This window comes from Sceloporus occidentalis, unplaced genomic scaffold (genome assembly GCF_023333645.1).
Source record: "Sceloporus occidentalis isolate IW3139 unplaced genomic scaffold, rSceOcc1.0.p SCAF_11, whole genome shotgun sequence".
Classification (NCBI taxonomy): domain Eukaryota; kingdom Metazoa; phylum Chordata; class Lepidosauria; order Squamata; family Phrynosomatidae; genus Sceloporus; species Sceloporus occidentalis.
This window is the reverse complement of record NW_028316991.1, coordinates 18,028,402-18,043,059: the sequence shown is the minus strand read 5'-3', so window position 1 is coordinate 18,043,059 and position 14,658 is coordinate 18,028,402. Positions and strand designations below refer to the sequence as shown.

Genomic DNA, 14,658 nt, shown 5'->3' with positions numbered 1-14,658 from the left:
CTTACATCCGCTTCCCTCGGTACCGCTTTCTGTGTTGCGTTATCCCTAGCTGCTATTCTGATTAATCTGAGCTGCCTCCATCCCTGATGCTGTCCTGCTCTGATCTAGCGGGATTGAAACCCCGGTATGTAGGTGGATTGCACCATTTTACGCGATTCCACCCCATGCTATGACCGAAGCTGCGCGTAAAGGAACGAGACTGTCCAAATGAGAGCCCGTGTGAAGAAAGTTACATTCTAGATGTCCTTATCTGCAGTGGATTCTCTGTATTGAGTTCTCTGTTGTTTTTAGACGTGATTAATGTGAGAGAATAAGTATTCGGGAAATCTGGAATGTAGCGGTTCCCCTTCAGATCGTGACCATTGTTTATCTATTGCATACTCTAATACGCTTTAACCACTGTACCCGTTGCTGCTTATGCTTTATAAATTGGATCACACAAGAGTATGTAACATGTTACTGAATGTAGATTTTATGGTGCCCCTGCAGATAAAAATCTTTTGTATGGAAGACCTGCAGTGTTGTACAAGACAAAGTACAGCGTTTTGCATCACAGTGATTTTGAAAGTGGCTACAGTGAAGTATTTTTAATGCCCCTCTGGACTTCTTACACAGTTTCAAAGCAGGTATGAACTTTTTTTGTTTATTTTTTGCGTGAGTCGTGTCTTTAAAGCACCCTCCATCCATCATATGCACTTCCATGCTTTGCGAATGCATGGGGAAGGGGCTGCTGCTGGGTCACCCATATACATTTGCCCTTTTCATCTACCCCCAGCTATATGCCTAAACTGAATGGGATTGCAATATTTAAAATAGTATTGTTAAGCCTTACATAGCATTGACACAATGAAATAAGTTTTCTGATGTAACAAGTAATTGAACTATTAAGCGTGAAACCAGAAAAGAAAATTATTATTCACTATCAATTAAGTGCATATCATATCTGAATTTAGGACACATTGTCATTGTATTGTTTGGATGTTTGATGCCTGATTGCATTATTTATTATTATTTGGAAAACAGGCAGATCTATCTGGCATCCCGGAGCACTTGGTTAATTGTGTAAGACTTGACCCGCGCGTTTCTCCGGGAAATTGTCAGAGCTGCGCAGCCTACAAAGCAGATAAGCAGATGTCCTACGGCTTCCTTTTCCCCCCACGTGAGTTTAAAACCTTGTCTTCAAGACCTTGTCCACGTGGCTTTTGTTTTGATGTTTTCCACATTGCATTGGCAAGTCCCGAAATTGCGATTCACACTTGTTTCCCCCTTGGCGTCTGTCTGGTCACAGTCTGTACAGTGCAAACTTTAACCTTGGAAGTTATCTCTTTCTAAGTTCTATGTAAAAGGCTACAGATTAAATAATATTGTGCAAAAGTCAAAAAGTTTGTGATAGGAAAATACAAAATCTGCTTTATGTTTGGGATGTGCTATAATAAGCATTGAAAAAATGTGATGAGAAGAAAATTTGAAGTGTCTTGAATTTTTATTTTTTTTTCTTGTTTTTGCCCATTCGTTAAAAGATGCAGCTGAGTCGGTCTACTTAAAAAATAAATATATTTTATTTTATTTTTTTAAAAATCGGAATTTAAAATAAGAAAATGTAGGACAAAAACATTCTAAAATGTAAAAAGACTTGCATGTCACATTGACTTCCTTTTACTACTCTAGCGCTTAGATCTGTTATTGGGGCAGTCATACTATTTTGATGTAGTGTGAATTCATACACCAGAATATTAATAATTCACCTAAGTCATATACACTTATAAGGAGTGCTTCAGTAATAAAGACTGACCTGATACTTCTGGCATCACAGTGATTTGGGCTAATTCGTCAAGGAGTGCTTGTGTTGTTGTGAGCTACGGCTCCTTCAAGCGAAGGAATAGACGTTAGCGTGAATCGAGTGCCAGCCTTACTGACCCAGTCATATTATATTGCCCTTGTTTAGGAATACCATATATTGGCCTGTAATGTTTCTAAATAAAGTACAAGATATATGAAGTAAACAATATGGCAAAATAATTTATTCTGTAGTCGGTAATGTAATTTTATTTCCGAGACCTAAAACTTTTTTTGTCGTTCCCCCCCCCCCCCCATTCTGCTTTTTATTCTCTTTTTAGAACTAAGTTCATCTGCTGAAGCCAAATACGATGCATTTCTCATAACAAACATCATTCCAGTGTACCCGGCATTTAAAAGTGAGTATGAGAGAAGAGCACTAGCGTACATACGCTAACAGGGTCTGTATATGTGCAGCTAGAGAATACATGGATAAAATGGTGTTGGGTATTTACATTATACTGCGCTTCGCTGGAGCCGGAGGGCCAAAGATCCCTCAAAGGGCCTCGTATACGTTACAAGCTGTTCTGTGCGCCGCAGGCCTGCTGATTACAAAGTCTTTCTAATTAAAATAAAACTCATTTAGGCTTTGACTCATTTGTATTTTGTCTTGCTAGTAAGATACTTGCTTTGTTTCGAAAAGTATTTTTTCTTTCTGTGCTTTTGTTGTACAGTATGTATACAAGTTAAAGGTGATGCTGCGTTTCTTTTTACAGGGATATGGAACTATTTCCAGAGAGTCCTGGTGAAACGACTTGCTTCCGAGAGAAATGGAGTCAATGTGATATGTGGGCCTATCTTTGACTACGACTACGATGGTTTATATGACTCCCCAGAAAAAATTAAAATGTGAGACCTGTTTTATTCCATTTGTAAAAGTCTAATGTGGCCTGGTCTGTTTCAAATGGCAGTCGTTTTAATCTAAATGTCATATTTTTTTATTCAGGGTTATCCTCCCTTAGACATCTGTTACCTTAGTATTTGACGTACATAGTATGGTCTAGAACGGCATAATTCAATTGTGTTCTTCCTATCTATTATATCACTGATGTTGATCCAGTGATCCAAATGAAGGCAAAAACTCTTTATTTTTAGTGACCCAGAACACATACTTATGTGCATCTGTTTAGGGGGGGAAAAGTGTATATCGGCAAATCGCCAACTCGCCCAAACCTTGTACCCTAAGCCAGATTATGCCACTATTCTTACTATAGGTTACACAATGTATAGCAACTGTTTGGTCTGTCTCATTCTTCTTCCTCTTCATTTTTAATCTGTTTTGTAGACATTTTAATTGTACAGGATCTAAAATAATTTCGTCAAGTTCGTCAGTTATCACAGTTGGTTCTTATACGATTTTTCCTGATCAGTTCTTAATTAGTCCTTGGCCTTGTCTTCGATTCAGGATATGCCTGACCCTTGTAGGTTTAAATACTCTTTTTTTAGTAACGCATTACTCGCCCTAATATTTATATATCAATTTTTGTCATTTCAGCTTTGTTGACGGATCTATACCAGTCCCGACTCATTACTACTGTATCATAACCAGCTGTCTTGATTTTACTCAGCCAGCTGACAAGTGTGATGGCCAACTTTCTGTACTGTCCTTTATAATTCCACACAGGCCAGATAACGATGAAAGCTGCAACGTAAGTTTAAACCTCTAAAAATGCATTATATCAGTGATTTCATGTTCAGTTAGTAAGGTCTAGTAGGTGTCTATAAAGATAGTTTTCAAATCCACCAGGAAAACATTCTATTCATATTACACTACATGACCAAAGGTATGTGGTCCTCCTGTAGCATCACTGCAGAGTTCCAAACTACCTCTGGAGGCAACATTATCACAAACACTGTGCTTCATGAAATGAGGTGTGCGTGGCACACAAGCCGAACATCACTGTGCACAGTGCTAAGTGAAGGCGGGTGCGGTGTAAAGCACACTGCCACTGGAATCTGGAGCATTGGAAAGTGACTCACCGTGAAAGACTGATGGACGAATCTGGATTTGGCAAATGTCAGGAGAATGCTACCTACCAGAATGCGTATTGCCTACTGTAAAGTTTTTGCTGGTGGAGGGATAATGGTGTGGGGCTGTTTTTCATGGTTTGACCCCTTAGTTCGGATGTTAACGCTACAGCATACAAAGACGCTTTAGAACATTGTGTGCGTCTGACATTGTGGCACCAATTAGATGAAGGCCATTTTCTGTCCCAGCATGACTGTATCCCTGTGCACAAAGCAAGGTCCATGAAGACATGAGTTTTATGAGTTTGGCGTGGAGGAACTTAAGTGACCTGCACAGAGCCCTGACGTAAATCCCGCTTTGGGACGTTAAACACCTTTGGGAATTGAATACTGATTGCGAGCCAGGCCTTCTCGTCCAACATCACTGCCTGACCTCACAAATGCTCTTTTGTCTGTCTGAATGGGCACAAGTTCCCGCAGAAACAACTTGTAGGTAGGCTTCCCGGAAGAGTGGAAGCTGTTGTAGCTGCAAAGGAGTTATGGTTTCCATATTAATTTGGAATACGATGTCCAGCAAGCTCATACAGGTTTGATGGTCAGGTGTCCACATACTTTTGGTCACAGTGTGTCTTATGTCCAACACATAAGTAAGTTCAACTTTACATAATATATGAAACCTTGATTTTAAGGTTAGCGGGTTTTATTTAAAACCATTTCATGGTTTGCAGCCAGTATTTTCATAAAATTTGTGTAAGTGAAACTGATTTTAGCAACTTAATGTATCTGGAGTCTTATCAACAACTAACAATTTTTTATAAGATTTCAATGCATCTGATAATAACCACCTTCAGCGAATGCTCACACCTTGTACGCCAGTAATAAATTAACATGTTAAACTTCTGCCCTATACATTACCTGATGCCCGCATGGCTTCCCTCTGCTGTATATTAAAACATTGTTAAACTTTGCACACAAACGGAGACTGATATAATACAGGCAGGTTTGCGTACACACGTTTCCAACGTGCTGCATGTATGGTAAACTTTGGATGGTTTTTTGTTTTTAATAATTAATTTCAGATCCCAATTGCACCATAGAGTAAAATTGTGTTTTATATATAATATAAAAATTGGTCTTATGGCTGGAGCGCCCAAGGAAAAGTCTAATTGGCAGGAACATTCCATTTATTGCATTGATGATAAGACTACCTAACCCACTATGTGAATGTATATATGTTCTTGTTGATAAGCAAATACAGTCTGGTTATTCTATAGGTGCGTTCTATTGCAACATTATAATAGAGATGCAAGAATATTTAAAACAATAAATATATTTTAAATTAGGTATGTAAGTTACAAGTAAACAGGCATTTAGGTGATTTATAATTGACAGACAAAATGAGTTAAAAAACTGTTATTATTGATATATCTGCCTATAGTAAGAACATACTGTAAGATCAAACGTTTTGTGTTGACTGCACATTTTGGTCAGGAGTTGACTTGACCTCTCCTAAAATAACTAAATTAGTAATAAACATTATAAAACATTTTTGGTTAAGAAACTGCTTACCACACTTAATGGCATACTTGTGGCATTGCTGCTCTGTGATAGTTTTCTAAGATTGGGATTTTACATCTAATGAAGTCATGACTAAGCATGTCCAAACGCTTTAACTTCTCTATGAAAAGCTCATCAGCAGTTCTCAGACTGGGGATGGGGGTTTTTTTTTTTTGACGCAAAGATTTCTTTGTAAATACAGTGATTAGCTTCTATCTAAAGAAATAAGTTCCCGCATCCATGGGATAAGACATTGACCTATAGTCTTAGTGTTTTTCTTAGTACAGTCTCATGGGTTAATGTGCACGATCACACAGAGTCTCCCATATGTAAGTGTGATTTTTGTTTCATATAAAAATCTAGCTTCACTATTCATTATGAGGGGTCACCAATGTCAAGCTTCTTCAGCAAGAAGGTCTCAGCTGGCCCTGTGTAATGCATAGTTTAATGTGTAAGGGTACAATTGAAGAACTCTCACTGACTTAAATATACATTATACAGGGCCAGTGAAGCTGTCCCTGCAGCAGAAGCTTATTGAGGTGGATCTTAGTAATTTGTAGTGACAAGAAGTTGAAACCACAACTATCCCTTTAGTGAATAGATCACTTTACCTCTTCGACTGGTTATGGTTTTCATGATGAATGCTAATGGAACCATTAGTTGCCGCCATTAGTGAGTCACTGCAATGAGGATATATGTAAAAATCTATTAAAGGGTTGATATGTAAAGAGTCTCGGGTTTGGGGGATTTAGAAGTTCTTAGATTTGGTCATTCACCGGTTTCCTTGGCACCTAATTTGCTGTTTTACCAGTAGTATGTGAATTTACTAAGGCTGCATGTCCTAAAAAGACCTATTCCAACTAATTCAGTAACTTACATATAACGTCCATCGGTACAAAACTGAGCACATGCACACACTTTCTCTGCGTTTCATGCTTTTTTCTGTTCCTCTCCTGTCGTGTTTTTGTATTCCTTTGTGCTAAAGTACACACTCGCAAAGTTCTTGTCTCTCTGTGTTAAATGTATAATGTGTCAACTGAAGCACAACCATAGCTAATCTTGAACAATTAACCCTTTGTTGTCCAGGATTGATAGACCAGAGCTGTAGTCTCCTGTTCACGGTTTTGTCATGCAGTCCCTCCTCGGTCATATGATAAAGCGAGCTGTAATCGGGCACTTTGCATTATTATTTTAATGCTTGCTTTGGGGAATATGTTACCTAAAAACCAATATCCTGCTTATCCAGGTCAATTGTTTTATCACATTACAGAGGAGGCACTAAATTCCGATCTAAATATCTTTGCACTGCCTGGTCGTGAATATTTTGGCACCTTATGGACTGGCTTTCTGACTTTGCTGTAGATATAAAAGGAAATTAAACTCATAAGCCTTTTTACCTATTTTATATCATGTGTGCTATCTAAAATGACTGCCATTTCTATTTTTCATTCATTCGCATGAATGAGCTACTTGGTAAAAAAAGCCGAGACAAGTAGCCTCAACATAGTAGGAAAAAATAGAGATAATTATAAAATGTATTAAATGACATGGCCATGGTAGATACGAAATTTACTTCCTTTTTGAATATCAAATTGCAAACCTTGTCTCCGCAAAGTCAATACCTGCTAAAGCTTCATCAGGGATATTCCTAGAGGTGTCGCCCCTGTATTCACAATGGCCAAACACAAATCGATGGTTTGTAATAATATTCCGACCCGGCTGTGCAGTTTGCATGCTCCATGTGTACCTTCCAATGTGAGGACAAAATGGCAAGTAGAAAACTGTGTGCTTTTTTGTTTTCTTTATAGTCTCCCAGGCACGGGCCCCAGAGCTCTTCTAAAGTCAGGTCAAAGGGGATGGTCAGTATATTAACTCCTCTTTATTGCTATCCATGAACATTGTCTTTAGTTAATCTTCGGGTCAGGGCTGGTCATCTTGTGGTTTCCAGCTGTTCTACAAAAAAAAATCCATTCCCGAGCCAGCCGGGATTGCTACACAGCTGGGAAGCTGCAGTTTGGTTGCCCTTGCTTTTATCTGATATTTTGAAACTGCAAATAATTAAGATAAAGGTCTTGTTGTATGTTCAGTAATCAAAGCCTACAGCACTGGTTGGGGTCCTCTGTTTCGTGTTCTGTGTTTTAACATTCACCCTTCTGATATTGACCAGATGTGCCGCATGTAATGCTCTCGTGGGAACTTTTCAGAGACTTCAATTTGTTTATACTGTTCAATGTTTTTAGTCCCACTTTTTGTGTTTTCCTACAGTGTCCTCTGTTTTTGTCTTTTTGTGTCTAAAACTTCTGCACCTAAACTGAACACGTAACACACGCCAATTACCTTACAATTTTGGTTCGCTGCCATATTTTATATAATTTCTGATTAAACGTAGGATCAATATTTTCTTATTCCCATATAGAATAAGAAAATATCAAAATGGTTCTGAGGTAGAAAGTGGTGTTATCACCATAGCAACTAATCCCTGATGGTTAGACCATGTTTAATATGGGGACGAGCGCATTTTCACCAGTATATTGCCAATATTTGACGTTCCCTAGTCATGCAAAGTGTTTATGGGTATTACGTGACCTACATAATGTGAAAGCAGTATAATTATTAGTACCGTAACAGGAAAATGTAGATTTAACACCATATCTGGCGTAGCGAGTGAAACTTGTTATACAGATATTAGGGTTTAGGGCGAACAGTGTGAAGGACTGAGCTGGCCCTGCGTAAGGCATAATTCAATGTGAAAGGAAACTGTGCTGGTTTAACTGTACATTACATAGATCTGACCAGGGGTCGGACCTTCATATAATGTATAACAAAGTGAAGGAGATGAAACAAAACTTTTTAGTGAATAAACCACATTGATTACAAAAGCATGATATGAAAATGTGGATGTCCTCTTTAAGCAAGAGCCCATTCAGCTTCTCGTAGTGTAATTACCTGCTTTAAAAAGCGTAATTGTTAGAAAAATAATATATTTTGTCTCATCTCCGATACTAATGTCACCAGAAATTCCAAAACATCCTTGTTTGACTTGTTTCAATACAGGAAAATTAACTTTGCATAGTAAATCTCCATCATACAAAATAATGGCTGTTACGTGTTAAGCTGCTTCTGGCACAAAAAGTCAGAAAAGTGGTCTAATCACGATAGCGAAAAAAAGGTTCTAGTTGTGCAACTCCATTGGTTGCTATGGCGATTGAAATTTCATAACCCCCCCAGTCCTTTTAATCTTGTACTTTTTTATAAGGGTCTCCAATATATAGATCAAGGTTAGTGATTGAGCAGATATTAATGTAGGTGGTTTATTCAAGTGATATGATGAAAGAATTGTGCCCACCCTGAGTGAATGAGAGAGCCTTATACTAAACTCACAATAAGTTAAACCTAGTTTTATTTACAAAGATTTGAGCAACCTCTTTGTGGGTCATTATTACGTATGTTAAAGAAGAGAATTAAGTGGGATTCTGATGGATGAGACCATTATAACCATCTTATATTATACTGCGATGCATTCAGAACCAAGCTAGCAATACTGTGTCCACGTAGATTCTACACCCGTACCCAAAACAGTCATTTATACAGATGAAGACCCCTACAAGCCATGCTTAGATCTTAATCTGGAAAAGTATTCTGTTTGGAGATTTTCATGTAAATAAGCTGCTCCATTAAACTTGTTCTAGTTTACTGTACGCTTCTACGTTGCAGAAACATTGCTTTTCCACATGTTCACCATCTGGCTCTGAACTCACACACCATTTTTTTCCCCTCTTTGTAGAGTTCAGATGATGAGGCCAAGTGGGTGGAAAATCTTTTAAAGATGCACACAGCACGTGTCCGTGACATTGAACAGCTTACTGGCCTGGATTTCTATCGGAAGACCAACCGCAGCTACACAGAGATCCTTTCATTAAAGACATATCTGCATACATACGAGGACGAGTTTTAACTCGTCCAGCATTGTTCGTCTGTCTCTCACGTGGTGTATATTTTTATATTGTTTATTTTTTTTGTATTTATTAATTTTTAAACCAGGACACTTAAATATATTAGTATTTTAATCCTGCATCAAATCTTTAATGTTGTTTTGTCTAGTTTTGTCTTTGTTTTGTTTTTACTAGTAATACCTTTTACTCCTGCAGCTAGGCTTTTAGACTAAGGTTTTGGAAGGTGCTGCAGAATTTATTCTTGCACTGGGAAGTTTGAGTTTTCTAGTGTATTGCTGAAATGTTTGTAGTCCTTTTTACTGTGTAATGAATAATGTAAAAATTTACGTATATTAACTGGAATTGTGACCAACCATATTTATGCTATATGGATTAATGGAACCTCCTATATAATAAATCACACGTTCATTTTTTAAGACTGTCTCTGTTCCTGACTTCCTCATATGTATATATTGTATACTATAACCACTTTCCCAAAAATTTAGAAAAGCTCTATTGTATTCAGGTTAATGCATAAACTGTAAACTGTCTTGGCTGGATGATCATTTCTCATCCTAAATTCATCCTAGTAATTTCCATGATAGGGACCCACTAATCTTTTACAGCAAAAACATGCAAAAATGGTGTTCTCTGGACAAAAGGGGTAAATAAAAGTTAATGACTCTTTTTAAATAAATGTGGCATTAGATCATTCCCAGTACTACTGAATGTCGAAACGCTTAATTCTTTCAAAGTGTAAAATATTGTCACGTTCAGGATTTTTGAACACTGGTCATGTGACACAAAGGCAGGTATTGATAGGCTGTTGTAATAGAAACCGAAGACTGGTGGTAGAATTAATGTATGGAAAGTGTTAAAATACCAGTGTTTGAAATACCTTGGGGTGTCTAGTTTTCTAAAATATATGGTTTGATGGGGTAAATTGCATTGGCCGGCTTCAAAGATACCCGAAATAGCACATGGGGCAGAATGACCAGATTTGGAAATTGGCGAATTGTGATGCTCCTATACTTATTATGTGAGCAAAGTCTGTTCTTTTGGCGTGCATGGTGTGCCTACCTACGGACAATTTTATAAGAGGAAAAAATGTTTTTTTGCGTATAGGGTGGGTACAACCCGGGGGTTGGCTAAGTAAAAGACTATAGAATGTGGTATGAATGGTGTCCGCGCTGAAAATAATTCATAATGAAATACAATAAAATGTAATAAATACAACTGGTTATGTATAAAAAGTATAGGATGATTCTTGCAAGACAGTGCTTCTACAGTGAAAGAAAACCTGACACGTTTTGCTTGGAGGCTTACAAGCAATTGAATAGAACCAGAAAAGGTGCCAAATAGAGGCTTTTTTATTGAGATAGATATTTGTTGTGCCAAATGGGAAAATGTTTGTTCATTAAATACAGATGTCCTGGAAATACTTTTGGGCAACTACTACAAACAGCAGTGATATAAAGTTATATGTGCTGGTATTACTCTGGAACTGCTTAATAATTAATTTGCTAGTAAAGCTGCTAAGCCAGCCGAACCGCTTGACACAACAATATCGCGTTAAAAAAAGCCTTTAACTCTATTCTGTTACTGAAACGCTCTATGCACCTGAGCGGGACCTAACCGCAAATCCATGGAACTGGGGTAATGCTATGCTTGTGGTGGTCAACACTTGGAGGCAGTTATGGAGAGGGAGCTCATTTTGGGAACCCTGGTTTTATTAACCATCTTTAGAACCATGGCTATGGAACTCGGGCACATTTCCAACGCTGCTGCTCAGAGTCCCAACGTCGGATCAAGTACCTGGAACATAACATCCTCCATTGTTTTCTCCATTGGTACCCCGGGATTGAAGCCGCTCGCTCTGGATCACCCCAAAATAGTGGGGGCGGGTGGGTATTGTTGGACATAGAACTGTATGGAGGCGCCAGGCTGTCTGGCAATAATGGGATGATGATCCTGATCTAATTATCTTTGTGTGTATGAATAGCTGTGCTGTTTGAAATAAACTCTGTGTTTTTCACCTTAACATTAGTTCTGTCTGATGATTGGGGTGGTCAGCAATGACAATTTATTGTATTTTTCAGGATAATATTAGCACTGTGTAGCTAATCTCCGGCTAGCCGCAGCGCCGCCATTCTGTTTAACACATGTCAATTAACTCCTTACTCCTCTTTTTCAGTAAACTGAAAAATGAAATTCTGCTGTTTGGAATATAAGTAGCAGCTGCCAGATGGATTTAGTTAACTTACCATTGAACCTTGAAAAACCATGGCAACATTGAAATTTGAGATAATGAACTTTTAATGTGTTCCTCTGCGTGGTACAGTACTGGGTACAATTCATGACTTTTCTCATAAGAATAGATGATGTCCAAAAATACAATTGAAACAAAAATAGTAGACATTCAAAGTTACCTTTCAAAGTGCTAGGATTTTAATAACATTTTTACTTTTATTAATAACGTTAAACAATACTGCAGTATAATCATGTTAAAGGGACAGTCCAGTGTGCCATTCTTTGTAAACATTTCAATATGTATCCGAATATGAAGTTGAAAGAGGAAAAATAAAAACACCATTTCACAAAAATGAATGGGAGAACTTTCCGGGCATGCTCTCTTAGGGCTTTATTACACCCCCCCCCCCCAGAACTCTTGCGCAAGCCAGTGGTAGAGCTGGCTAATCTCCTACAAGCCAGGGAACTGCGGGGCGAGAAAGAGGCCAATTACATATTGGGGGATTCGGGGGGGGGGGGGACCCAGGTCAACGTTACTGATCTTTTAAATTGAGTGTAAAAGTTAAATTTTCCTTGAATGCATTATATTTCATTTCCTTACTTTGACTTTAAGATTAATGGGTTCACTGCCTTTTTCTTAAGTAATGTTATTGCTTTTCTTATGTTTTATGTTTCACATCATTTAAACCAAGAGACTGAGAAGTGTTCCACAGAATTTTCATTGCAAAAGTGTATTTATTGATGTTGAATGGTCCAAAGAAACTGTTACAATAAAGGCTGTGTGATGACCTTCCAAGCAGGAAAATAGAATGCTCCTCTGAGTGGATCCCATCCAAACACTAAATGATTATTGACACTTCAATACTGTTTGCTCTACATGTTCCATTAACTCTTTATCTGACAGACATGTCAAAGTACACCCCTCACTTTTTTATAAATATTTTATTATAACCTTTCATGTGACAACACTGAAGAAATGACACTCTGCTACAATGTAAAGTAGTGCGTGTACAGCCTGTATAACAGTGTAAATTTGGTCTTCCCATCAAAATAACTCAACACACAGCCATTAACCCCTTCAATCCCCTATAGACGTACCGGGACGTCCAAAAAACGCCCACAAAGAAACCCCTATGGACGTCCCGGTACGTCCAGCCCTTCGTGCAGCGTCAGGGACACATCCCTGCCGCTGCATGGGAGACCAGGCTGTCGTTTGACAGCCTGGACTCCCCACTGACAGCAGAAGCCGGCTTTGCCGGCTTTCTGCTGTCCGATCGCCTGTAACAGCGTCCGGCATGAAAGCCGGTAAGCTGTTACCGGTAAACTGCCCTATCGCGCAGTTGCAAACGCGCGATCGGGCATTCCCTTCCGGGTTACGTCACTGCTGACGTAACCCGGAAGGTCATCGGAGGACATGCGGGGATATCCTGCCCTCCGATGAGGCACAGAGACGCTGCGATCTCTATGCAGGTCTGTGAGGACCTGCATAGAGATCACAGTGTGATCGGTGCAGGGGGATCGCGGGGAGGGGAGTGAGAAACCATCTCTCTCACTCCCCCTCCCGGCCTGTAACAGAAAAGCTGAAAAAAAAAAAACGGTTAGTCATTTAAAAATAATAATAAATAAATCATTAACATAATAATATAAATAATACTAAAAAAAATTATAATATGAGCTGTGATGTCACTGTGACATCACTGGTATGTTCAGGAGGTCCCTAGGAAAAAAAATGTAACAAATACAAAAAATGTAAAAAAAATTAAAATAAAAAAAAATTAAAAAAAATATATAAAAAAAGATAATAAAAAAAATTCTTAAAAAAACCTTACATCCCATTGCCCTAGCATAACATCTAGCCAGTATAACCCTCCTGCCCCCGTTCACAACCCCCAAACCCGTTAAGCCATAGGCATAAAAATTATACAAAATTGTACACCTAATAGTATGCTCCCTGGTGCTGGGAAAGTCTGGAAAATCTATATAAATTAGGTATTTCTGAAATCAGGACACCTGAATTGATAAACTTGGAGGGGATTTTCCATCACTTTACCTAATTTTGTAATTTTTCCAGCCTAGGCCATCCTTATGTAGAGCAACAATTCTTTTTTTCAGATCCTCGGGGAGTTTTTTTGCCATGAGGTGCCACATTGAACTTCCATGCTCCCCATTCAAACCTGAGACCTTGTAACACTAACGAGTCACATGACACCGGGGGAAGGGAAATGGCTAACTGGGCCCAATTTGGGTATTTCCACTTAGGGGTGTAAGTATATATATATATATATATATATATATATATATACACCTATCACTATATACTGAGGCAAACGTTGACAGGGGTACAGCATAACACCTATCACTATATACTGAGGCAAACATTGACAGGGGTACAGCATAACACCTATCACTATATACTGAGACACATATTGATGGTGAAACAGCATAATCCCTATCCCTATAGATTGAGCCAGACATGTATAAAGTTGATATAGAGGCAAAAGGTGATTATTGTTGACCTTATTTGCATGCGCCTACCCAGAATCCCATGTGGTTGTGGCAGAACCAAGAGATTTCTGATGGAAAAACAAGCATTCTGGCTTGTCTGGTGTCTGTAGATGTTTTAAATATGCTTCTACTACTCCCTTAATTTTAAGTTGAAAGGTTTTCCATCACCTTTACCCACCATAACTTATGTAATTGTATGTATATATATATATATATATATATATATATATATATATATATATATATATATATATATATATATATATATATATATATATATATATATATATATATATATATATATATATATATAGGGGTTTTTTTTGTCTAATTTTGGTGTGTTACTTTTAATAAGCATTTTTTTATTTGTGTTTTTAAAGGTGTGAGGGGTCATTTTTGGTTTTGGCCAAGTGAATGCTGAATTTTCAGTTTTGGTCCAGAATTTTCATTTCGGTGCATGCCTGCTATATACTAAGCCAGTCACTGAAGTGGTAGGCCTACACCACATCAATGTTTGGCTTAGTATATAGTGATAGGGGTTATGCTGCATTATTGTCAATGTATGGCTCAATGTATAGTGATAGGAATTACGCTGTACCACTGTCAATGT

The 14,658-nt window shown here is 38.1% G+C and overlaps 1 protein-coding gene across 1 annotated transcript in view; it reads left to right on the top strand.

The window, feature by feature from the left end:
• Positions 1–9,316, top strand: part of LOC149305649 (autotaxin-like) — a 39,902-nt gene extending 30,586 nt beyond the window's left edge. The window contains exons 21-26 of the mRNA XM_089477270.1: positions 490–626; positions 1,024–1,159; positions 2,118–2,195; positions 2,553–2,685; positions 3,332–3,485; positions 9,146–9,316. Coding sequence (XP_089333396.1) covers positions 490–626; positions 1,024–1,159; positions 2,118–2,195; positions 2,553–2,685; positions 3,332–3,485; positions 9,146–9,316 — 809 coding nt within the window. The remainder of the gene's footprint in view (positions 1–489; positions 627–1,023; positions 1,160–2,117; positions 2,196–2,552; positions 2,686–3,331; positions 3,486–9,145) is intronic.
• The last annotated feature ends 5,342 nt before the right edge of the window (positions 9,317–14,658 follow it).